The 27039-nt window shown below is 44.4% G+C and overlaps 1 protein-coding gene across 2 annotated transcripts in view; it reads right to left on the bottom strand.

Moving 5' to 3' along the window:
* The window catches only part of ACCS (1-aminocyclopropane-1-carboxylate synthase homolog (inactive)), a 32630-nt gene extending 16045 nt beyond the window's left edge, over positions 1-16585 (bottom strand). The window contains exons 1-2 of one of the 2 annotated variants that reach the window (XM_067557593.1): positions 16513-16585; positions 16023-16165 (exon numbers count right to left, since the gene is read on the bottom strand). Coding sequence is in view for 1 of the 2 variants with exons in the window: in XM_067557592.1 (XP_067413693.1) it covers positions 761-1397 (637 nt within the window). In the remaining variant the exon portion in view is untranslated. Of the gene's footprint in view, positions 1-760; positions 1592-16022; positions 16166-16512 lie in introns of those variants that run through there. The other variant, XM_067557592.1, reaches the window with a different exon arrangement.
* Between the last annotated feature and the right edge of the window lie 10454 nt (positions 16586-27039).

Raw genomic sequence — 27039 nt, 5'->3', positions numbered from 1 at the left:
CACCTTCTCCCTCCCACACAACCATGCTGTATATATCCAAGACTCCATCCATCCCAGACTGCTCTGAAATCCCAATGAATTTCTAGACTTGATGCATGGAAGCTAATTCTGTAGGTTAGTTAAATTTAGGCTAAAGCTATATCTAAATGTGCTTCTATCAATCACTAAAAGAATTTCCCCTTTTCCAAGTTCTGTCTAGTTAGTGTATTGAGAGACTGAAAAGAGAGTGTACACCAAATGGTTTCAGCTGACACATGGCTAAAAAGATGAGGCACAAGAAGACATAAGAAAGGAATAAAAGGTCAGTGGATTCATCGGAGGGTTCTAGCCTATCCATGAAAAGAACAGGAACTCCTATTCACAACATGGTATGAGGTCCCAAGAGAGCCCTTTTAATGTTCAACTGAGGCCACAAAATGTGAAAATTCTATCTAACTACATGTAGGAATCTTGGTACACAGCACCTATGCCTGCCTCTAGGTGAAGGTAGGAGGAGTGTCAGTCCCTCAATTTCACACATGCTAATATCTACGTAGTGCAACCAGCACTAAAACATTTTAGGGAATACTGAAAGACCATTAATGCAGAACCTATTACTCTACATTAAAACTGTTTGGGACAAGGAACACATCAGGATGGAAAATAGGAATAGGAACCTCAACACAACAAATAGCGTTAATCCCACTCTGCATCCAGACACACTCTCTCTGTGGAAAATAAGACAGAGGCCTTAGACTTGTATGAGAAGAGACTGTCCTACCTGAAGGTGAGACACTTGTTTCAATGGGAATTTCCACCCTGGAGATGGGAGAGTCATTCTGGGCCCTATCCAAGAAAGCTCTCTCCATCTCATGCTCCTCAGGGGAGCCCTGCTGGTAAGACATGGATGGCAGGGGTTCCGGGGTCAAGCAGTGTTCCTCAGAATCCACCTCCTCACATTTGATTTCCATCAGCTCAGGGTGCTGAGAGTGTCCGAAAGGTAGAGCTGAGGGGGTGAAGTGGTGATGGTAGCTCTCCATCATGCTCCCTTGCAGCGCCTGCTGAGACACCATACTGCCACTCAAGGAACTATAGGAGATGGAGGGCCGGCTGGTCAGCACCCGGTCCATCACCTCATAGAATTTCCAAGTCCTGCCACCCCTTGGGGTCTTGTTGTTGTCCTTGATCCTGCGGTACTCCAGCTTCATCTTCTTGATCTTCTCCCGGCACTGATCCCCAGTCCGGTGGATACCTTTCTCCCTCAACACCTCGGCGATCCGGTTGAAGACGTGCTGGTTTCTCAGGCAGCTCTCCAGCTCCATCTGAACAGACTCATCGGCCCAGAGCTGCAGGAGCTCCACCACCTCAGGGTCTGACCAGTTACTACCCCGCTCGTACTTCTTCCCCCGAAAATCCATTATTCCTGCCCCCCACCCCAGTAAAGGCAGGAACTCTTGGGGTGTGGGGCCAGGAATAACCAAGGGGATGTAGGGGGAAGAGATGGTGACAGAGTTTCAGTACTTAGCCCTGGTGTAACAAACCCCCAGGAACAAAGGGGGCGAGGCTAACAAGGGGCTGGTATCATTTGTGACAGGGGGGCCTGGTGTCGTTTGTGACAGCAAAACCATTGGGGGGCCATCCTCCCCCCCCCCTGCTGGCTCAGGGAACCTCTGCCTCGGCCCCCCCGAGGGGGGGCGCTGTGCCCCCCCCTTTGCCCCGCCTCGCGGGAGCTCTGCCCCCTCCCCCTTGGGGGGGGGAGGCTCTGCCCCCCTAAACAGGCGGCTGGCGCGCTTTGGCTCGGCCAGGCTCGGTTCAGCCCAGCACGGCTCAGCCCGTCCGCTGTAGCCGGGTGGGTCGGGGCGGGCTCCGGGAGCCTGGACGGGCATGTTCACATCCGGGGTGACAGCACATGCGTGCTGCCCTTATTCCGGGATAACTTTGGTCCGTGTCAGTCACTCGCCTCGCTCCCCGCGGCCGGGCTGGGCTGGGCTGGGCGAGCCACACGGAGCCCCTCCCCCGCGGGCCCGCCTCCACCCCTCCCCCCCGGTCTATCGGCGCCTCCAGCAGGGGGGCGGAGCCTGCGGGGGGCCGGCTCCGAGCCGGGCAGGGCGGGTTAACTTTGCCGGAGGGCGCCGCGGTCCCGCCCGGCGGCGAGCTGAGCTTCTGGACCCGGGCAGAGCCGCTCTCCCGCCAGCCCCTCTCTGCGGCGGGCTGCGCCGTCCCACCTGAGCTCCCTGACCCTGAGTTTTACTGAGCCCGCCTCCTGGCTCACACTCACACACACGCACACAACCCCCGCACTGGTGTCGTTTGTTAGCTGCACGCGCCCCCCGCCCCGCAGAGCGTGCTCGGCGCTGTCCCCTCCTCTCCCCGGCGCTGGCGGACATGGGAGCGGACACCCCGGGGGGGGGGGGGTGGAGAAGGCAGCAGGGCGGGGCTGGAGGAGTCGCGCCGGGAGAGCATGGGGCTGGTAGCTCAGGGCAGCTCCACACCACCGCCGAGCGGAGCGACTCAGGTCCCGCCTTGCAGGGAGCACAACGGGCGCGTGCTGCGGGCTGGCTCGGGTTCCCGGGAGGGGATGCGGATGCCAGCTCCGCACGCGGGTGTGGGGGCGGATTTGAGCGAGCAGGGGAGAGGCGCTGAAGGGGCAGGTCCCCCAGGCCTGGCGGGCGATCACAGGGCTGCTGGGGGGGGAGAGAAGCTGATTAGGTTCGGGGACTAAGCGCTGCTGCAAGGGATGGGAACACCCCGCCCTCCGTTTTGCTGCGTCCTACAGAACCAGCCTCGCCTACTCCTCGGTCTCCAGCAAGGTCAAAGGAGCACAGAGGTCACTTTCTTCTAGCCTGGACCAAGGAACTTTATTAGAACAAGGAAAATACTGCTATACCTAAAGCCACTCTGGCTCTGGAGAGCTTTTGTCTAGCCCCTTTTCCAACCTGCCTGTTTTTCTAGTGGATCTGTGGGAATGTGTCTCTTTCCTTACCACAGGTGCCATAGTAGCATTTTTGGCTGCAGTTAATGAGACCAAAGTTTCCTGAGGGTATGTCTCGCCTAGACACATAAGTCAATCTATATTAGGTCGAGTTACATATGCATATCCACACTCCCCCTCCTTGGGTCTGTGGTGTGTCTCCTCACCGGGAACATTTCCTCCAACCTAAGAGGGGCAGTGTGGGGAGCTGAGAGCCATCTGCAGGGAGCCCAGCTACCCCACAGGCTCCAGGGCTCCTGGCAGGCTGCTCCCCTGCCCCAGGGGGAGCTGGAGACCAGACACCCAGGCTTCTGGACCAGAGCTGGGAGCCTGGTAGCTGAACTCTAGGTGCCTGGCTTTCTTGTCAATTTCATGGCTCCTGCTGTGAAACTGACAAGATGGCCAAAGAGTCCCTGTGAGGGAGGCAGTAGCTACACAAACACTGCATCCCCCTAACTACATCAACATAAAGCCTCTCCTGGAGTTATGATGTTGGTGTAGTAGGGCACTTTGGCAGGAGGAAGGCTGTAGTGTAGACACTGACATAATTAGGTTGATGTAAGCTGCCTCATGTTGACCTAACTGTGTAGTGTAGATTAGCCCTCTTTATGCTTTACTTGAACATGGGATAGTCAGTCCATTGTGCATGAGTGAATGCACTAAGATGAAAAAGAGTGATAAAGGGGTTGTGCTGACAAGGTGCAAGAACACTAGAAATTTTGTGCAAATTTGTATAGTGCAAGTTATCAAGGTTCTCCTGTTTGGTGTTTCATGCTCTGCAGAAATGGGTTTGTGCATAAGTTTAAAAAAAAACAACCTAAGGTGTATTTACAAGGTAGATACTAGAAAGAGTTCATTTGGCTCATATTAGCCCCCTGCTAGAGAACTTTGGCAAAGTACTCCAATACATTAATTTACTCTGGACATCTGTGCGTCTTGAGTGATTGATGGCCTTGGGCCTCAGCCATAATACACAAGCAGCTATGCAACTTGTCATGTGATGCAGTGTGGTGTTAGTTGATCACTCCTGTTGTAAGATCAGAGTCGGGACAACAAGAAAAAAAAAAGTTCAGCAGAGGCCTATGTTTGAATACAAAGTGCCCTTTCTGGGTTGTGTTTTTATTGAAATGGTTCTGGGCTAATTCAGTTGCAGTGAGATTTTTGTTAAACTAGTGTCATTTCCTATCATGCAGTAAACTCAAAAGTACAAAACAAGAGGTAGCTCTTCTGTTTTCAAAGAGTGCCATGCCCCAGTTTTCTCTCAGCAAAGATTTGATAATGTAATGCTATAGTGAGGTGTCATGTTACTCAAGCCATGTCTACACTACAGGGACCATACAGCCATAGGTATATAGTGCTGTAGCAATGCTGGCCCAACCTCGCAGAATAGACACAGACTACTGCAACAAAAGGGGCTTTTCTGGTGGTGTAGGAACACCCCGTCCCTGAGTGATGGTGTGGCATCCTGTGTGTGAAAACAACACTCTCCAAAAACCCCATATTCACCAATGTCATGTAATTATGATATGTTCTGTACAACGCATGCCTTGTGTGGTATTATTTTAATAGTCTTGATCTGCATAACATTAATATCTTGTTGGATTGTATGTGCTGCCATAGTATGTGAAATTATGAAACATTGTTGAACATGCTATTAGAACATGTTGCAAGGTAGGAAACTCCCATAAACAGCCTTTCAGGCATAACAATGGAGTGGCCAGACAGTGTTAATGGCTCTCTCTCACACATTCAAGAATAGAGTCCACTAACAGGAATTGTTTACAGTAAAGACTTCACTGTAGGAAGCACATTCACAATGAGGCTTGACTGACCAATGAGGACAACCCCACAGGTCACAAGTCCAATTGTTCTAGCAAGCTGAAACAGACTCTAAAAGGGGGAGCATAACATCATCACTAGGCTCCACTCCCTCCCATTCAACTGTACACCTGAAGGGGCATCTGGAAGAAAAAAGGACTTTGAAATGGGAGAGGAGTACCAGGCAGGGAAGGTTGCCCAGCCTGTGTTTAAGAAACTGCTTGTACCAGCTAACAAGGGTGAGACATTGCTAATGCAAGAGCTTGTTAGTGTGTAGAACTTAGACTGTGATCTTACGTTTATTTCATTTGGTAACTACTTTTAATCTCTTTACACTTGTCACTTATAATCACTTAAAATCTGTTTTTCTGTGGTTAATAAACTTGTTTAGTGTTTTATCTTAACCAGTGCATTTTTGAGTAAAGTGTATAACAAACTGCTCAGTAACAAAAGCTGGTGTATGTTTCTTCCACTTCAAGGGAAGGGTAGCTTGGATAATAATCTCCACCTGTCAGGCTTTTTGACCAGGGTAGACAGTGTAGTCCTGTGGTCCTGGGCTGAGGAGCCAGCTGCAATTTCTCTATTGTTGATTTGTGAGTGGCTGGAACTGAGCTGGGTGTGGCATCTGCCTGTGGAGGGCTGTGTAAGTGCAATACTTGCCAGGGGGTTGTGACCTGTCGCAGCATCACAGTGTGAGGGAGCCCAAGCTAGTTAGACAGAGGGCTCAGTGGTATCCCAGCTACCAGGCAGTACCCCAGGGGTTCTGCATACCATCACAGATGGTAAATAGGTCTATGGAAGAATTTGGAAAAATTCATCCATTGACCTAGCTGTGTCTAGACACAGGGGTTAAGGCATCATAGTTACATTGCTCAGGAGTGTAGATTTTTCACACCCAGGAGCATCATAGGCATGTCAACCTAAGTTTTAAATGTAGACCAAGCCTTAGTCTTCCTTGCCTTCATAAACTACGATGCAGATCATTTCCTATTACACTGTTTCTTGGTACACTATGAGGTGTGATCATGAAGAACAGTTCACTATCCTTGTAGAATAAATGGAACAAAATCTATTATGAGAGGCAGCATCCTACAATACTTACTAATTTGCAGAATTAATCTCCCTACAAATGTGCCTCAGCCCTGCCCTGGAGAGACAACCTCTGTGAATGGGGTTCAGTTTTACTAATTTGCAAAAAATTAATAATGTGTCTCCTGGTAATTAATGTGAATTGTCAACAATTTACCAAATCCCCCATAAGAATTTTTACTCTACGCACTCCATAATATCTATCCTGGCTGACTCCGCTCTCTGTCAGGGCTTTCAAGCTATGACATTTGAAAGAAATTTACAATAAATTTGAATTAGAGAGTGAGTGTCAATTTACTATTAGTGAAAGGTGCTGGACTGAAAACCCTGGAAACTGAAGTGTTGTTATCCACAGCACGCTTACAGCCTCCGTTGTAGCAACTTCCCCCAAAATTGCCCTACTCCAGTGCCTCAGCCTTACCATGGAGAGACCTCCATTAAGAATAGATGTCAGTTTCCTTGGTCCATTGAATACCAAGTCTTTAGCTGGGACTGCCCATAAGTATGACAATAGTGGTGAGGCTTTTGTAATGGAAACCTTTGTAAACTAAGGACAAGACTGAGATCCTAACTCATTTCACACAGAGTAAGATTTTCAGTATCTGTTGAAAACACACTGCAAAATCTTCCCTCAGAAGCATGAGATCTTTTTAAAAAACAAACAAACAAAAAACTGCCTTACAATTAGAGATGGCCCTGCATTGCAAAGGGTGGAGTTGTTCAGAGGCTGATGTTTGAGTTGGCCCATTATAGAGAAAGGGGTCCATAAATCTAGTAATCCATTCCTGAAAAATCAAATCCCAATCTGAACTTCCACAAAGTTCAGGAGTGTTGACTCAGGGTCATCTTTATTTTAAATTAATCCAGAATGAAGGCATCTCCCTGCAAATGAGTACAACAGGCAAGTTTTATTCTTGAGACACCATTAAAATCTCAGGGGCATTCACCTTTTTCAGATGCTTCCTCCAGGGGTTTAAAACCAATTGTGTACCAGTTTCTTCTACAGATCCCCAAACCTCAGTATCTGCAGAAGCTGCTATGAGAAGAATTTACCAACAGAGGGCGCGAAATCCCTGGCTATATTCCTGCAGGCCAGCAAATATCCATGATGCACTTGCAGCCTAATTTGGAGTTTTAGTGGGAATTGACCCAGTGGAACATACCAAAGGGGGAAGAATGGAAAATAGTCAAGAACAGAGACCTTGGCAGACTGGAAAACACATCGGGATGGGATTTAAGAGGAGAGCTAATTGCCGGGCAGCCCTGTTTTCAGGGGCTTAATAGACCACTCTTCAAAGTTCACTATGGGATGACGTCTCTGCCGGTATGGTTTAAAAAAATAATTTCACCATTTTTATATTAGGTGGAAAAGGACATTGAACAGTTTTTAAAAGTCAGTTCATCAGGTAGACTAGTTCCTTAGGATTCTACACTGGCTGCTGCATAGGCCATACATAGAGCCCAGAAATGCAGTGACAAAGGCATTACCAACTGATGGCTGTTTGGCAATCTAAATGAAATGAGTTTAGTGGGTCTCAGTCTAGTTCCTAGCAGACCAAGTGGTCACATCCTGCTAACTGACACTAATTAGCATCCTTGTTCTGGCAGTCTCAGCATACAGACCAATAATTGAATGGGTCATGGGGACTGAAGCATTCTTACTACTGAAGGGGCTCCCTTCTGGGTCAGAATTAGACACTTTGGCAGGGGAGGGTGTAGACAAAGCTTGACCTGGCCCTGTTTGTTCCACATTTATCCCCTACATAATATCAGCTTCTTGTGCTGTTAATCAGCATTTTTTTTACTAGCATTAAAAAAAGAAGAAGAAAAAAAAAAGATTTAACTTGCATCTGGCCATCTTTAGGAAACACTCCAAAGCTTTCCCCTTCAAAAAGGTCTTTCCACCATAAGAAGGGCACTTACAACACTGATCCCGCATTCTGCCCCAAAACCCCCAAATCCAGCCAAACAACTCCCACAAAATAAAACAGCCCTGACACAAAGCAACCTTAAAACAAAAGAAAATAAAAATATAAAAAAAAATCAAGGTGTGAGTGTTAGTGGCCTGCGATATATAGGAGGTCAGACTAGAAGATCTCATGGTCTTTTTTTCTATGATTCTAAAACCATAAACCCTACTCCAAGCACAGCTTTTATCCTGAAAAGGAAGAAGTGCCAGAGGCTCTATGAAAAAAAGTAGGGATTTAGCTATTGATTTTATGTGGAAGGTGTGCAGAGATACTACAATGATGAGCAGTAGTATAAAACTCTAAGATAAATAACTCCCCTAGCACTCAGGGACAAACTACATTGTAGCGTTCAAGAGGTTACATTTTCTTGGCATTGCTGTTTCTAACTCTATATGGATGTGACGCTCTTGGGTGTTTTTCCATTTGTATAAGCTTTTTTCAGTTTAGCTTGGCACTGGCCCTTCTGGCTCAGTCCCTGTCACTTCTGACATAGGTCTGTATTCCACTGGTTTTCAGAACCACTGAACCCCAACACAGTTTCAGATATCCTGTTCCCCAGACCTTCTATCTAGGACTGCAATTGGGAGCTGATATATTGGGGAGTGGACAGTTACCCTTGTTAAAATTAAGTCCTTACTTTAATGAACAGCCTCCAGTGCATGGACAAAAGAGAAGAGAAGCAAAGCCCCCTGGGGGAACTGTTTACCATCTGAGTACAAAACAGGGGTTCTCAAATGGGGGTCATGAGGTTATTACGGGGGGGTTGTGAGCTGTCAACTCCCATGCATGCCGGTAAGGATGGCATGGCATGGCAGCAGGGGGGAGTCGTCACAACCTGCAATATTTTCAAAGGGTCCCAGCAAAAAAAGTTTGAGAAAAGGATTATTTAGAGCACTTCCCACAGAGCAAGCAGTAAAGTCCAATAAGGGTGGCAGAAAAAAATGGGGGGGGGAGCTCTAGGTACCTGCTACAGAGGACAATGAGATGTGGGGAATTTTCTCTTCTCAGACAAATAGCATCCAACTATGACCACTTTCCTAGTTTTTCTAGGCTGACTTTCCCCCTCCCCCCAGTGTCAGTTTTCTAACTCATTTAATAGCTTGTTGTACTTTATTTCAGAGACTGGGCAAAACTGTGGGAGCTATATGTCTGTTAGCAGACTGAGGGCCACCTTTTCAAGGGTGCTGAGCATTCTCAGCGCCGACTGACTAACTTCATGTCAACCACACAGGAAAAGGGAAATGGAATGTCCTTAGCATTTTCTTGTAGAACTTGGTTCCCTAAGAAGGGTTTAAACCCTACTCCTATGTAGCTAATTGTACATAGGCAGTCTTTGGAATTCTCTGATACAGAAAATCACATAATCAGGTATGAGGTTAAATTATTTTAAGAGGACTGGACAATTCTATGTCAAATAACAACTAATGATGTGCTAAAAACCAGAACCTTTGATCCAAAACTCTTCTACATTTCAGAAGGGGGGGGAGAAATAGATTCAGATTCCTGTATCCAAACCTACCCTTGCAATTTTGGATGTGGATCAGACCAAAACAAAAAGAGTCTAATTTTCCATTTCTTATTCTGACGTGGATGAAATCCTGCAGTTTCAGCTGACGCTATAACATTTTTGAAATTTCAATCTGAATAAGTAGTAGTTCTGCAGGCAAACCAATGATCTGCTTCAGGGCATGAGCTGATTGCCTCTGGAGACAGGAAGGAATTGTCCTCTGTATTAACCACCTGTATGACAGGGTGCTTTAACCTCCCTTGTAAGGATCAATAGTATCAGCCAGTGCTGGAGGCAAAATCCTAGATCAGATAGACCAATGTTCTGATCCATAAGGGCAAATAAATGTATCCATTAGTACAAAACTGATACTAACAATAGTACACGCTGAGAAAATAGCAGGTTCTCCTCACAATGTAAATCCTGTATGACCTTCAGCAGTAGCTTGGACGCCATCCCACAGCCAAGGTGTTTGTACAAACATAGTCAGTGCATCTCATCATCATTTGTGTACACACACATGTAGATTTCATTTCCAGGCAGTGTTGGTTAAAGTCCTATCTTACCCCCCACTCCTGTAGTTATTTAGATCTTTCAATTTCTTGTTTCCTCCTTAATATTGCTCCTCCCCACCCCAAGAAGGAAGTCCATGAGAGGTCTTGCTATGAACAGGACACTGTTACTCCTGCTGGAATTCTGCACCACTGCACAAGGCAGAATTAATGTTCCCCTGCAGAATTTTCTTTTTTCCTGCAGAATTTGTGATTTCCCTCGCTTTCCCCGCAGTCCTGCCCACACCTAGCTCGGTGGCTGGGGCTCCAGCTGGCAGCCCCTGGTGGCTGTCGGAGGGAGCCCCAGCTGCCAGGTCTGCTGGGGGGACTGTGATTCTACTGTGTTGTTCTGTGAAATAAAATACGCAGAATTTTGCAAAATTTTAAAATATCGTGCAGAATTTTAAAATTTTTGGTGCACAATTCACCCAAGAGTATTGCTGCAGCAAAGTAGCTATATTTACTACTCTCATTGCTTTCTCATGGTCATTGATCCTGGAGTGGAACTGAGGAAAGAAACAGTGGTGGGAAGAGAAGTGGGCAGGGGGAGGCACTGGCTTCAGCTCTGAGATGACTGCTCTGAAGGTATTTGCTTTAGGCCTGGTGCACTGTTTGTATTAGCTCAGTGCTATGTTTTTCTATTTGTTTATTTGGCTCCTTCCCTTTTTGGCCTTCACTTCTCCTCAGGCTGGCCTCGCTGCTCTCAAGTAGCACAAACAGTGCTCTCACCGCAATGGGCTGTGTAAAGGGTGTATCTGCTATTTACTGTGAGAGAAGGGATAGGTCATTTCAGGAGACCACATGGAATTTAAACCAAGAACCCTTCTGTGATGGGGTGCTATCAGTAGCACCCTGATCACTGATATTGCTGCAGCCTAGAAAAGGCTGCAGGCGCAGCTGAGGACAATTGCACACTTTTTGGTAGGGGATTGTGAATGACTGGGCTAATAAGGTAACTGGGGAGAATATAAAGGAAGGAAACAAGCAGCTCAAGAGGAGCTCAGAAAGTGAGCCTGGGCTGGGGAGTAAGGGCTATAGGGAAGCCTGTCTTTCCTATCAGCCTGTGTTGCACGATATGGTTATATAAGAGGGAAATAGATGCACACCTTGATGAAAAAGAAACAGCCTGATGTGCATTTGTGACTGCAAAACTATCTGAACTGGCTGAGTAGCGAGATTCACTGGGCAGTGACGGAGGTGCCCTGTGATACCTTCCTTAACCTTGGACCTTAAATATTAGCCTCCATGATTCACAGAAATCACAACTGGAAAAAATAAAGTCCCATGCCCATTCAGGCCATCATCACAGGAGAGTCATGCTTTCAACAAGGTTGTCCTACACCCTACAAGATAAATATTGAAAGAATCCCAAATTAATCTTTAAGAATGCAATCATCAACATGCTGGGATGTGTGGTGTCAGCACATGACACTACAAAGTCAGGACACTGCAACACAAACATCAGATCCTCAGGATGTGAGGACTGTCTTAGAAGACAAGATTCAAAAGGTCATGATACTATATAAGGCCACACTTCATCCCATTACCCACCCACAGCTAGACAGGATTGTTCCCTATAGTCTATAGTTCAGTTTTAAATAACCCATGTCATAGAGCTGTCACCACTTTCCTTGGGAGATTATTCCAGGGCCAAATCGATTTCACCATTAAGAAACATTTCCTGACATTATCATCTGTTGCTTGGGCACTTTGGGCAAAGTCAACGGTTAGGAAAGGTATAATACACTGGTCCATAACTGATTCTGAGGAAATACACAGAGGTCTTTGTGTTTTACAAAGTTCCTCTACAGAAGCCAGTTGGAGTTAAATGGCTATATAAAGCCAGCTATAAGAATCCTACTGAATTTCAGTTTGTAATAGTCAGCAGTTTATTTTGCTTCAGTGTGAAATAACCACGAGCTGAAAGTGGGATTATAGTTTCCTACAGAGCAACTAAATACCAACCTGGATGCTGCCCGTGCACAACGGCACGAGTTGTTTAGTCACACTGAGCCTTTGCTAGTTTGTGGCTCCGATAAGTGCCAGAACTGCAGTTTCTTTGGGATTTTTTTTTTTTTAATTATTTTTTTTGCACATATAGGAGAATTTACGTATTTACAGAAAGTGAGAGGCGAACTGTCTTGGCACAGAGCAAGCCGGCACTGAGCAGGCTTCTCTCACACAGCTCTGCTGATGTACAGTACTCTGGCCTGCAGCGTCCACTGCTCCTGCAGTCCTGGGTACCAACAGTTCTGCCAATGTACTTCCTGCAGCATCCCAGACAACTACCATGCTGAAACCCCCACCACAACCACCACTGCCCTCATAGTGTTTCAATACCTCACTCCTGACCTGTCCTGGACAACTCTCTGCTATATCTGTCCTGTGAATCCTTTGTGTAGACTGTAACCAATACTTAGTCCTGCCTTGACTACAGGAGACTGGAGTAGAAGACCTCTCAAAGTCCTTTCCAGTCCTACAATTCTATGAGGCTGTTGCCTGTGATAATGGGGGACTGGATTCAATGATCCAGGTCCACTCTAGTCCTATGTTGTTATATTCTTATGCAACATTCATTACTGGTTTTGTGACATGTAGTTATCCTCTCGATTGAGGACACCAAACTCATGTCACTTGTGCCTTGAACATCTTCCACATACTTCCTCAAAATTCTTTTGCCACGCTGCTGACAAAACCAAAACAACAACTTGACAACAGTTAGGCTGCTAGTGTGCTGGCACCACTGCTTATCATGCTGACCAGTATTGCCACATTGTTTACTTGAGCTCCCCCCTTCTGTCTATCATTTGTCTTATTGTAAGTAAGATTGTAAGTGCCTTTGGGCAGGAACCATTCCCCCCACCCCCCTCGTATTTATACAGCACACAGCACAATGTGGTCCTGGTCTACAACTAGGGCCCTCGCTGCTATGGTAATAGAAATAATAAATAATAAAAATTCCTAGAGGCAAGAGGCAGTATGGATCTGCTGAGCCATTTCTTACCTGCTCAGCTGCATTTAGCTTCTCCCCTGAACTAAATGAAATCCTCAGCAGGGAATACCCTCTGCATGAGAAATTTTCCAGCCTTGGCTTCTTTCTGCAGCCAGTTCACAAGAGCTAGTGATCTTCATTTGCCCTTCCACCTTGCCCCCATTCCCACCATCTTGTACAAGAACTTCAACAATGTTGTCTTGAAAAACTCCATAACCGCTCATTTGTTAGTAGTAACATTTGTTTCCTTATGTAACTACCAGTTCACTCAGCAAACAGCCTAAGAGTCTGTGGGACAAGATCTATTTTTCAGCATTGTCAATCATTGTTGAACTGTGTAAGGCTGACAAACTGTTACACAGAATACTGTAGAGTCACATCCAGCTGATCCAATTAGATTTTTCTGCACAATGCATGGTCTGAACAAAACATACCTCAAGATTTCGGGAACATTATCTCTGCGTCAGTTTCCTGAGAACACTTCAGGGAGAGAACTGCTGTCTTGCTGCTCAGGAAGGTGATTTAAGGATTGCTTAATGGATTGACTGGAACAGCTCCTGAAATCAGGTTGGCAGAGGCCCTTCTCTACCACTTAAACTCAGATAGTAACATTAGAAAAAGGGGCATCTATGTTCCAGAAATAAAATCACTGCCCTGCAGGGACACTCCCAAATGCGTTTAAAGGTTAGACCTCTCTCTCCAGTGTCCCAGGTCCCTGCGACTCAAAGGACCCCATGATATTCAGATCCCAGCACTGGAGAGGACCTTGCTACAGGTCTATACAGCCTATAGAAAATACAAAATAAAAGAAGGCAGAGCTGTTAAATGATAGTGGAAATGATCCTCAGTTTTATTCATATCTGGAAATGCTACTGTAACCCCCAAGTATCTCAAAAATATTAATTCATTGAGCCTCCCAACACTACCATAATGTTACAATGAGGAAACTGAGGCAAGCAAAATTAAGTGACTTGCTAAAAGTCACACACAAAATTGGTGGCAGATGTGAGAACTGAACTTGTCTCTGTTGTCCCAATTCAAGATCATCCTTCACTAAAGCTGAATATCTTAAACAAATGAAAAACTGATACCAAGAACTTGCAGCAGAAGCAAAGAAAAGTGATGATAAGAAGATACAGACTTCTTGCTCTTACCTATTAAATTCATTAGCAGCAGTAGAAGTGTGTCAGTACGTAGTCTCTGAGATTTTGTTTATGAGCCCTTGCCACACCTCTTGTTATACCTCAGCCATACAGGTGCTCCAGGGAAAATCCTGTTCCTTTTCATGTTTGTTTAGTTTGACAGGTTTCTTCATAAAAACTAGATTGTGTTATGGACCTGACAGCAAAATCTGTGTGAGAATATCACACTCACACATTCTCCCTTAACAGGAAGTATCCCTCTGTATTTGGTTAGTGTCATTGGGCACTGCCCTGGGATAGTTAAAGAGGAACACATGAACTGGTTATTAATCCTAGTATTGTAGTGATCACCATCAGACATAGGAATATTTAGAAAAGTTAGAGTTATAGCTGGAAAATCCATTTTCCCATAAACCTGTAGGATTTCTTATTAGGCTAAGTAAAGAAACTGCAGATAGCTTTTGGCAAATCCCATTCTTTCTTTAAGTACCTATCTCATTACTGACCTATAGCAGGTGTGGTCACTTTAACTGTACAATGTTTACAGGTCTGTTTTGAAACCTAAACAGTGATGAATTTTGAAGACTTTGACAGTAGTTTTCAACATCAATAATTTCTAGAACATCAAAGATTTTCTTTAAAAAAACTTTACATAAACTTGATTATTCACTGATCTAGATGTCAGGGATCTGGCCAGGCCCCCAAATAACTCCCCAAATTCAAATCCTAAAGGCAAAAGGGGATTCTGCAGAGATAAAATTCTGATTTTGGGCAGCAGTCTAAGGGTGTCAGGGTATGTTTGAGACCTCACATCCCAATACCAGTGAAGGTCCCCTTGCAAGTCAACAACCAGTACTCTCTAGGCAGGATCCTCAGTCTATAGAATGCAAGTCTCCACTCCTTTATGTTTAAACCCTGCTAACATGCACTGCATCATTTATAAATGTGTTACATGTAGTGGTGGCAGCAAATATGTTGTCCATTTCCATAAAGAAGAGTAAGTGAATTTAGTGCTGGTAAATCAGGTCCCCTGTTTATCCCCAGTTCAGGTACATCATGACCAGTCACAGAGAAAGCTTCCCCAACCCTGCCAATGTGGCTCAACTTTGAACTGGAGGGTCACCACTAGGGAAGTAAGAAGTTTGTTTAGTCTCTAGCTACTTCAGTCCATGGTGCCTCTGGTAAGATTTCTAACAAGGGGACTGGTTTGTATCTGTGGTAACGGTGTTTATTTGATATGGATATTGTTCAACAGGAACAGAGACCCAACTCAGTTCACATCTGCCATTTGAACAACTGTCACAGAGTGACTAGATGGCCACCATCATGGCTGACACACCAGGGACTGAACTGTGGACCTCCAGCGCTAAAAGCGTATAAGGTGCTACAGCTTGAGATAAAGTGCTGGAGTTGGAGCTGTAGCAGACTCACCTCCTCGGTGGATCGATTGATCACAGAGGAAACACACACTCACCTGTGGATTAATGATTTGTAGCCACTACTAATCTGAGATGGATTAGGATTAGTGGTTTACAGGTGAAATACCATTCCCACAGCCAGCTAGTCCTTCTCCAGTCATTTTACTACACACTGAGCAAGCGTCCTGCTCATCCTTAAGACCATACTTGACTTAAGTGAAAACTTAAACCTGCCCTCCCAAAAGGTGTACTTGACAAAGCTTAGTTCTCTTCCTTTTTTAAAAGCCTGTAATAAATTGCCACCAGAGATTGAAGAGGACAGGTTCTAAAAGCTGAACACATTAAACCTCTCACCAGAAGCTTATGCATTATCGTAATCTCTCTCTTCTCTGACCGCCTCTGCTTTGAGAGCTCAGCTTTAGCTGCAACCCAAATCCAGCTTGGGTCCCCAGTGCCCCAACATTTGATGGCCTTTGTGAAATGGGTCTCAGTCCAGCTCTCTGTGGAGAGGTGTGCACATCACAAAATCCACCAGCACTACTGCCAATAGAGGAGCCATGGACGCAAGTGGTCATGGAGACTTACCCTCCCACGTGTAGAGCTGGACTCTTCAAATCAGGGGAGAGAGAGCACATTGACAGGCAGCATGAGGGGGCTTGCCCTGCCCAAAGCCATGGATGGGATGAGATTTCTTTCCCCCTCTGTCAATCTGACATCATTCACGATTTCTAAATTCAGACACAATGTTTTTCATAAGAGAAAGATAGATACAACCAGAAGAGAATCATGTTCAGAGAGCCAGTGTTGACATAGACATTTTCAAGCTAAATCTGGTTAGCTATCGGTGACCCCCTCCGGATGCAAAGAGAAAGGTGCCTGTTGTCTGAAAAACCTTTCCCTGATCTTTCAGAAAGCAGCAGAGTCTGATAAACCTAGCTGTGATCTGTTTAAATTGCACTCTGTTTTTAAACCACTCCAAATCTCTTTTGCATCACTGACCATTGAATCAGGGATTTAGCTATATGACTATGGTTGCTTGACTCCCGCAAGGGAAACAGAATCATCTATCACTTACACGATCTCCAGGCAAGGAAAGCACTGGCGTGGGAAGCCTTCTGAGACACACTAGGAGTCATCATTTTGCTTCATCATCCCACCATTCATCGTCTTGAGTTCCAAACCACTGGGGAAGATAGAGAGGGAGACCACTGTGGCATACCTTCGCAAACTCCAGTGCAAGCTAAAATGCTCTCCCCACACAGAGAACATGCTGGGAGGCTTTCAAGCCTGCACAAGGGAAAAGGCACAGGTGCTCCAGCGATTAGGTGGTCAAGGATCAGTCTCCATGCTCAAAATAATCACAGTTATTTAAAGAGAAGTTTGTAGGAGAGGACGTAACTAAGTTTTACTTACAAGTTTCACTCCTTTGGCTAGATTCTTTATTCTCATTTAATAACATCCAGCACAAATGTCTCCTGCTGCTATGATGGCTAAAGGAACAGTACCAAAATAAAAAATATGCAGTAAAATGTCTCTCTGTGTGGTCTTTATAACACCATTAGGGATTATTAACATGGAAAGGTTAAAACTCATTTGTTTTTCACCATAGATGCCATCAGTATTGCCACGCTGAAGCATTTGTAAATCATGAGTCAGCCCCTCCTCCTCCCAAAATAAAATCAGATCACAACATTTCCTTTTAAATCATGAGATTTAAAAATAATAATAATACATTTTGGATTCTTTTTATCTGGCTTTTAAGCATTCTTCACATTTTCAAGCAATCACAAGAAATTTCCTTAAAAAAAAAGAAAAGAAAGAAACAAAGCTGAGGTTCTCACATGACTCCAGGAGCTGGGGCTTTAAGAAAAACATGAAATGTTGCAAGTCTCATGGTAAAAAGTTGGCAATACAGCATTAGTTCACTTTATTTGACATTTGCTTTCCGCTTGGATAGTGAATTGTGTCAACTTCACTTTTATTCAATTTCACTTTGAGTCTATTCTATTGTGAGGCTTTAATTTTGTTTACAAAAATTTATAATTGAAACTTAAAACAAAAGTTCCATATAAAGTTTTCTATCATATTAAAATTATGTTAGAAAAACAGACATACTAAATGTTGGTCCTGAACTGCTATAACAGACAATATCAACAATATCCTTCTTTATACAACATTATAAAGGAGAACTTGACCCTTTATTTCCAGTACCCTGTTTCCAGAAACTCTATTGCTGCTTTCATTTTCCTTTTATTGCCCCTCTGTCTAGAGATGGTAAGGAGCATAAAAGGTCATTTTTATGAGTGATATCTGATGGTTTGAAGTTTGGGTCAGACAAGAACCAAAGTCCTGATGCTTCTCTGAACCTCTGGAAGCTGTTATCAGACATCTTTGTAGATGAAATTTACCCCTGTGCAGAAGACCAGCTTATTTCACTGAGCAACTCCCACTTCACCAGGACTTCATTTTCATTTTCACCCCAATATCTGGAAAGTATTTTAAGATCTTATAGTGGAAAATGCTACAGAAGGCCAAAGGAACAGCACTATAGTAATAACAGGGACAGAAGAGTCAGTCTGTACAGGACAAAGGAAAATATGAGCCCCAACCACTCATCCCATTTGCATGGGACAATCCTAATGCTGACAGGGCATGCAGGCTTGGAAAGTCCCAAAATGCCTCTGGGGTTGATGAATCACCCTCACAACATGGTGTTTACCATATTCTATGGCCAGAGGAGAAGCTGAAAAGGTGACATCTCATGTCTGGCAAAAGGGTCAATTGGGAAGCTGTGTTTGTCACATTGGGTAGGACTTGAATATAAGGCTGTCTCAGGTCCATGCATAGAACAGCAGGATATAGTTTCTCCTAGCACCCTGCAAGTTACCCATTTCATCCCAGGTGACATGCTGTGCCTCTCAGGGACACAGCTCCTCTGCTTTCTTCTAAATATTTAGCTGTGCACGTTTGTGCTGCACAACTCAGGAATGTCTCGAGATGGAAGAAGGAAATGGGGTTGCCTGGAGCCAGGCCCAACACTTCTCTGGCAAATTCACTTCAGATAAAACAAACATTTACAGACATAAATAAGAGACAAGAGACTGGGGAATAAGCCCAAATGTGTCAGCTGCTATATCCAGCTTTAGTTCAAAACATAAAAATGAAAGGAGGGTGGAGGGGAGAAAACGATATATAGAAAAGAATGTAAAAAGCTATGGGCGCCAGCAGAAGCTCAAATCTGCCAGCAAGACAAATGCAAACCAGCAGGTAGCAATGTGTTGCCTTATATGGGAAATTTTCCTGCTGCATTTGGCCCTGTTTATAGGCATTCTCTCTTGGTTTCAATGTGAACACGTCTCACTATCTCTGTTCTCCAGTACCAGCCAGCTCAGTGTGAGGAGACTGTGACTGCAGTTTACTTCAGCTATGACTTTCATAAGAGAGTTCCTCATCTCCCATAAACCACAACACTGCAAGCAGAGGCCTAGAACAATGATACCAAGAGACGCCAACTTGCAGAGCTGATAATGTTATTATAGTAAATCTAATAAATAAAAAATAATATTTACTAGTGGTTTTAGGGTAAGTGGAAGGTGCTCCACCCCCTCTTGCAGGTGGGAAGGGGAACAGTCTCCATACTTCCTTCAAATCTTGGTTTCCCTGCTGAGGTGGCCCACAAGAGTAACAGTTGTGAGGGTGGCTTTTGGGATGGGAACACCTGCCTTCTCAAGAACAACTGATAAAGCATCAGATAGTAACTTGCTCACAACTGACCCAAGGAGGATTCAAACTGATACCAGAGTTAAAGTCTCCATTACCCTTTCCTAGTCACCTGAACCATCCAGCACCTTCTCTGAATCATGGTGAAAAGTACATCCAGGAAGCACGCAGGCTGATACTCTGTCATTTTTATACAAAATTTAATGAGCAAGTCAGCCATATTCCTATTAAAAAGGATGAACTATAATGAACTGCTGTGGTGTTACTTCCTAGGGATGCACGAATAGTTGATAAAAATACAAATTTCCCATACCTATGTTATAGTGAGATAGAAATACCAATCCAGAAAAATCCAGCAAACCCCCTGGAATATCATGAATTTGGCTAGAAGAAAGAAAGTAAAGAGCAGAACAAGTGGCTGTTGTCAACATGGAAGGAGGTAAATAGTGACATACTCCCACGATCTGAACTTGAACAGGTGTTACTTAAAGATATGAAGACGGGAAGATTGTGAGGAGCCTCTGAGGGGTCCTCAAAAGAGGCATTTGGGCAACCTGAGAACAGATGAAATTCAACACAGAACAGGGCAGAGCAATACCCACTTTGAACTATTCATTCAAATTGATGGTTTGTAAATCAAATATAACCACTCCTGAGAAGAGACTTAGGCATCACTGTGGATAACTCAGTGAAAATATCAGTTCAATTTTCAGCAGTAGTAAAAACAAACAAGTAATCTTAGGAATAGAGATAATGCTGAAAATATTATAAAACCATTATGTAAATTTTGATACATCTTCACCTGGAATGTTGTGTTCAGTTTTGGCCAACTCATCTCCAGAAGGATATAGCAAAAAAAAGAAAAAGAAAAGATCCAGAAAAGGGCAATAAAAAGGGCAATACAAATAAATAGAGGCTTGGAAAGACTTCCATATGAAAAGAGATATTAAAAGATTTGGATTATTTAGTTTAGAGAGGAAGTGAATAGGAGAGGATATGATGGGATACCCAGAATAAGCACTGCTGTAGACAAGGTCAGCTAGGCATGCCTCCTTCCCTTGCTTTTAAGGCAAGAACAAGAGGGCACCTAGTGAAACTGAAAAGACAAGAAATGTAAAACTGATCAAATAAATTTTCTCACCCACAGAGCATGTAATTCACCTGTGCAACTTCCAGCCACAAGATATTTAGGCAAATTATTACCATTTATTATTTTTGTGCTGCACAAAGTTGTGCTGGGCTAGGAACTTCACAGTAATTAGAAAGACATAAGCTCTCTGAAGCAGAAGAATAATGCTTAAAAGGATTTTTAAAAAATCTTAGGCATTTGTATAATAGCAAAAATGACATCGACAGTTTGAATTAGGAAGAAACTTCCCCTGTAGGCATGGCATTGCCTAGACGGGAGTTTTACATCACCATTTGAAGCAGCAGATACCAGTCGTTACAGACAACATACTGAAGTAGATGAACCATTGGTCTGATCCAGTATGGCAGTTTCTATGTTTGATTCCCACCAAAGCAGCATCACAGTACAATAGTTGGGTATAGCCATGATGGGCATTTGGATCTAATACATCTCTACTGAATGAAATCCATTTTTCCTTCCTCAATTCCTATTCCTTTGATTTTCACTTATCTTCCTCCCTTGGATTACTATGAGCTGCAAAATCTGCTAATAACTGAGCAGAACTCAATTCATGACAGCATTTGCACATCTGTACCTGCTGTAGCCTAGTTAGTAATGCTGTCTCCTACCTGTCTCCCCAGAAGCACAATCCCGTTATCTAGTCCACACATTATGGGGAGACTCAACCCCACAAGTCAGATCATGCCAGGGCAGCATTTTTTATGGCTGAGTTTTAACAAACAAACGGCATTTTCTATTAATTATTTAGCTACAGTGGAATTTTAAAGAATAGCTCAGATCATAATGGTCAAATTTCTGCATTCATGGTAAACTGGCACCAATGAGGAGGATAACAGTCAGATAAATTAGTCTGGGAACAGGGAGTCTAGCTGGGGAATATGCACTCATTAGAACAATCACACAGTTTCATAGAAGGAGTTGAGGGTACGTGCAGGAGAGAGGTAATTGTGGGGGGAAATCATGGAAACTTTCAGCCCACCACACAGCTGCAGTAACAAAAGCTTGAACCAGATGCAAGCTCATATGAATACAGGCAGGGAATATGAACTAGAAGCAATGACCCTGAGAGCTGACATCAATAGAGTTACACCAGGGATGTGTTTGGCCCTTGTGCATGCCACTCAACTGCTAAAATCCCTCTTCAAAATTCATTTCTTCAGCAAGTTTTTTCCAAAAGAGAACATTTATGAACAAAAATCCCCAGTGCACTTGGGAGAGAGAAGACTATCCGTGGTCTCTATCATCCATCCATTTAGATTACAAGCCCTTTGGGGGCAGGGAGCTAGTCCTTCCCTTTTTATTGTACAGCACTCAGCACACTGATTAATCAATAAAACATTAACACTATATTGTAGTTTAGCCCAACAGCTGGGTGAAACCTTCCCAACAAAACTTGGAACCATATAAAGCTCAGCTGGTGTGTGGTTTTGTTACAAACTTGAAGGTCAGGCCAGGTTTGCTTAAGTCCACAAACGTTTTGCCAAGGCTGGGTCAAGTTTTGATCAAGCCTGATTGTTCTGGTAGAAAATGTGCAGATCTGAGAGATCTGGGATGAATTTTGCTTTGAGTACTTAACTTGGGGGGGATGGGATGGGTGTTCAAACTTGACACTCAATGTGACCCTCCACAGAAGCAAAATTGGACCATGGATGGCACAGACCTACCCTGCAGCCCTTTGTGTGGGTCTAGTGAATATTCATGTGATCAGAACATCCAGAGGTGTTTTGCTCTCTGTTCCCATTTCCGTGTAAGGACTAGTCATGGCTAGATCTGGAGCTTTAGTTCAGACAGGTACCTGAAAGCCTGGATCCTAACTCTACGCAGAGATGGGGACCAAACCAAACATCACCGTATCAAGACTTCTATAATGAAGCCAAATCAAAACCCTGGAGGAGGATTTGAACTTTGCAGCTCAGGCCCATCTCAATTCTGAACCTGTTGGCCTAGAGTACTCAGGCTGGAAATCCTGCAAGATTATTCCATATTTCCTGCTCACAGGAGTATGGGAAATATTGTAGAAAGGGCCTGTTGCATGGGATTTCAGAGCAGCATTTTAGATCCCTGCAGACACTGGGACACTAAGAAGAATAAATATTTTATAAATCAAGAAAAATAAAAGTGAACTGAAAAACCTCAGAAAAAATTTGGTTCAGTTCAAGCTTTGGCCAAGATCCCAGTGAGTCAAACCAGCTGGTTTACACCTGTTATTTCCCATATGCCACACTACCCCCGCTGAGAGAGTGTGGTAACTCTTTAGAGGGTTTATTACAGACTCACACCAAACTGTGCACTACAACACATATCCTCCAGGGTGAGGATATGTAACGTGAGAGGTGAGTTGGAAGCGCTGTCATCCTCGGTCAGTGGAGTGTATCACAGAATAAACAAAGAGCTGGTGGGGCCAGACCAGGACACAAGATTTGTCCAGCTGCATGTTTAAAGAGAGCCAGGAAGGAAGTCAGTGACAGTTGCCGGTCCCCAGAGTGCGTGCCAAATACTCTACCTAATCAACCCAGCTCTCCTGCCATTGGGCCAGATGCCTGAAAGAGAAGGAAGCTGTACAAGCTGAATTTGACCCTTTTGTCACCTCTCTTTCCCTTTAGGCCAAACAGTGCTGGAAAAGTGTTTCTTTTTCTACATCTTCTATAAGACTTGGAATGGCCTCTTCCCTGTTCCAGCCATTCCTTCCCTCCCCTTCCCTGCTAATTCTTATAGTTATTAGTTTGATTTTACTGATGCCATGCAGAAAATGTTTTGTCTGAAAATTTGGAGGCTCTGGTCTGCTGGTGTAAACTGTGAAGCCTTCACCCAGCAGAGGCGATAGTTTCTACCTTTTATGGTAACGGGGTGCGTAGTCTGGTGCTTGGAGCAAGGGGAGAGGGAGTCAGGACTTCTGAGTTCTAATCCCACTGCTTCCATTGACTGGTTGTTTAACCATGGACAAGTCCCTAAACATGTCTCAGTTTCACCATCAGTAAAATGGGAATAACTACACTTACCTACTTCACAGGGAATTGTGAAGCTAAGTCAATTGTTGTTTGTAAAGAACTGAGATCCCTTACAGAAGGGTAACTTATTATGTTATAGCCCCCTGTCTCCCACTGAGACAACCAAAACACCTTCAGGTTGGATGCATCAAGTTTTGATCTGGATTATTTTTTCCATAAGGTGCAGTCTGACAGTTCATACGTGGTACAGCATCTGCACTGACAGAATATTAATGCAGACCATGCAACTTATAAAGCATTGCTGCAGTGGGCTGCATTCACCTCTTGGGCACCTGCTCACTACCTGCTCATGGTGCTGTCCTTCTCTTTGGCTATCGGCACCCCCTGCAGGTTATCAGCCTGCCATTGTGGGTCTTCTGTGGCTTGGCCCTCCAGCCAGCTCACACAGTCCCAAACCCCTTCCAGGGTATAGTGAACTCAAAGATAGAAATTGTTCCTTATCTTCAGTGTCAATTATAAAAAAAGAAATTCTGACCCTTTCTGGGTTAAATTTCCTCCCTGGGATAGAATCAGCAGGATTCCTTCTTAGCCCTTGTCGTTGACTGTGGCCAGCAATGGGCCTTGGTTCCTCTGGCAGCAGGCACCTCCTTTTATTTCAGCCTGCTGGGCCTGGATTGGCTGTGGTCTCCAGCCCTTCTGGCTTCTGGATGACCAGATCTCACTGGTTTCTAAAATGGCTATTGTTTTCCTCACAGCTAATTGTTTCCTAGGGTGGGTGGAGCAGAGCAGAGCAGAGCAGAGCCCCTCCAGTATGGGGCCACAAAGGCCTGATACACCCCGTCACAATTGCCCAGAAATGAAAATACCTGCCACAGCATTACCAAAAATGTCAGCACTGAGACTCTTTGAAGAGATTCACGGTCACAGTCCCTTCAAAATGGTTTTATTGCTCCATTAGCTGCTCTTCCCCAAAGCATTATGAGGCTCAGAAGAGAAACGAGACCAGGAGGAAGGGATAACTGTGATGTTGTGGGGATCACCCAGACCTGTAAGGGGTTCTGTTACTGCCTGCTCTGTGACCTTGGGTGCCCTTGCTGTGCAGCTTTGGTTCAGACCCCTGACACTAGTAGTTTGCCCACAAGCACAAAATCTCACCCCAGCTTCCACCAGCCTAGTCACTCCTTGCAGGGTAACACCAACAGCCCTTCCAGTCTCAAGTCTTCCTAAATCCATCTTCCCCAAGTTCTTAACTACCAGACACTCGGACTTTTCCCTGCCAATTCATCACCCCCAAAAGCATGAAACCAGCCAACTTTGACACACTCCACACAGTTAGCAGAACAGAGACCTGTCTGGGGTAAAAATAAACAGAAGGTATATTTAATAGAAAATCCACAGATTCAAAGATGAAACAGTAAGGGGAAAGCAAACACATACAAGTTACACAGAAAATAAAGACACAGCCTCAGACTCTACGCTTCTATATTGGATAAAAATCCCTTTTCTAATACAAATTACCTATTGCCTCTGAACAGTTTCCCAGCATAACCCATGCCATAGATGAGATCCAGCATTTCACAGATGGCACCTGCCAAGTGACTGTCCCTCAGTTTCTGGATCCCAAAACTCAGACACAAGCCTGCTTTTAAAAGGCTTTTTCCCCCCTCTTTTTTATTTTTCTTCTCTTTGTCCATGGTGACTCATGTTTATTTAGTGTGGAAATCCTTCTTGATTCAAGAGCTGGGATGTCTCAATGTCTTTCCAGTAACTTTAATGGTCCACCATTGTCACTTCTTCACTGGACAAAGGGTCATTACTTGGAGCTGGTCTCGTGTAAACACCTGTCTTGGGAGGTGCCCCTCCTTGCTGTGAGGTGTAGTTGCAACTGTAGTATAGGTCATGAGCTCAGGTTTCTATATACATAAATACATAGATTCATAACCAGTCTGTATATATATCTCATAATGACCATCAAGTCCAGAACATTACAAGCTTTCATAAAAGACCTTATTGTACTATCACAGTGTATCAAATAATATAGTATGCAATCAGTTGGTTCAACTGCTCACTTTTGGGGTTTAAACCAGTGTTGCGCAAACTTTTCTAGTCACGCCCTCCTTACCATGCATGGAATTTGTCACAAACACGCTCCATTACTGGTAATCTGATGGAATCCCTTACTTCTGCACTGCTTCTGGTGGTGGTTCTGCCTTCAGAGCTGGGTGGCCGGAGAGTTGCAGCTGCTGGCCAGGGCATTCATGTTGTTTGTGGCACGGGAGGACTACTTTTTTAATCCTGCTCCCATCCCGCCCCACAATACCTACTCTACTTTTATCCTGCTCCCGCTATTATGGCAGTGGGTCCTGTGGGACCCGTGGGATCCCAGTTTTTTCATGACCTCCCCTCCCCCAAAATCTCTTGCCCCGCTTTCCCCCGCGCAGGCGGGGGAGGAGGTGCATGCCACTCAGTTTGCACACCACTGGTTTAAACCTTCTGTTCTCACCTTGGGCTGTCTGCATGCTGATTGTCACAGATCTGCTCTCTTTGAAAATTATCACATTGGAGCCACTGATGACACTAGCAACGTTTTTGTTTTTATATATGTGGTGTGTTTTCATCTGCTCTTTCAATGGGGATAGGAAGACGATGGTCTCCACAGAGAGTGTGGGGTTATACTTACTAGGAGCCAACATCTACCTCTCCTGCAAGGCTTAAATCTACATTCAGTTGCAGGAGGAGGTGGTGTTCTCTTGAAAATGAATTTGCAACAAGATACAGCTACGGAAAGACAGCATGTCATGGAGCTGAGAGGAGATAGTTCTTCTGGGTAGGGCTCTGGGGGACACCATCTAAGTTACTGCACTCAGTCATGTGCATCACATTACCAGAGAAATATTGAAAAAATAGGAGGGAGCTCAAGGAAGAGAGAAAAAATGAGCAGGGAACTTGAGGGACCGTGTCATGAGGAAAGAATAAAAGAGCTAAAAATCTTTGTAGCTTGGCTTAATGATAATTAAAGAAGGACTTGGTAATAGTCTGCAACTACAGGAAGAGTGCAAACAATAATAAAAAAAAAGAGGAATTATTTTGTGCTGTACGGGCAGGGTAAGAGTAGGATCAAATGGGATGAAATAACGAAAGGGGAGATTAAAGATCAGGGAAGCTTGCCTGACAGTGAAAAGTATTAAGCTGTGTGAATAGTGGAAGCTCCATCACTTGAGAATTTTGTAAGTTAGACTGGACAAGACACTAACAAATGTTATGAAGGGAAGGAGGTTGTTTTTGCATGGAGATGGGCTGGAGGGAAATGGCATGCTGTATTCTGTTTCTAACTTTTGTGATTCTATGAAACATCAGGCACCTGTTTGTTGGGAGAGCCAAGTACTGAGGTTGCTTTAAAGATCTGAAACATCTCAGTAGCGAAAGCAGCCATGCTGGGCAGTAATTCCATGTCTCTGGGCTTGGTTCTGTCAGGAAGAAAAATCTACAGAAAAGCACAGCATTCCCTTCTCCCCACCCAAAACTGTCAAACCTGTGAGTTCTTGCCAGAGATTTGGAAGTTCTTCATTGTTCAGTGAACCCCAACTCTGCGTCCTCCCATCCCTACATCAAGTTCCATAGTCAATCTACTCACTCCAGTTTAAAGGAGATTTTCCATTTACTAAACTTTTGGGGCAAGTTTTGTTCTCATGAAAGCTAACACTGACTGGAGAGAGGCAGTGTGCAGGCAAGGCAGGGTACAGGCTTCCCTCCTCATCAGCTCTGCTGACACAGCTCAATCCTG

The sequence above is a fragment of the Emydura macquarii genome, unplaced genomic scaffold (assembly GCF_026122565.2).
Source record: "Emydura macquarii macquarii isolate MOO-44397 ecotype Brisbane River unplaced genomic scaffold, CSIRO-AGI_Emac_v2 contig_1876, whole genome shotgun sequence".
Lineage (NCBI taxonomy): Eukaryota > Metazoa > Chordata > Testudines > Chelidae > Emydura > Emydura macquarii.
The sequence above is the reverse complement of the archived record's forward strand: the minus strand, read 5'-3'. Positions and strand labels throughout refer to the sequence as shown.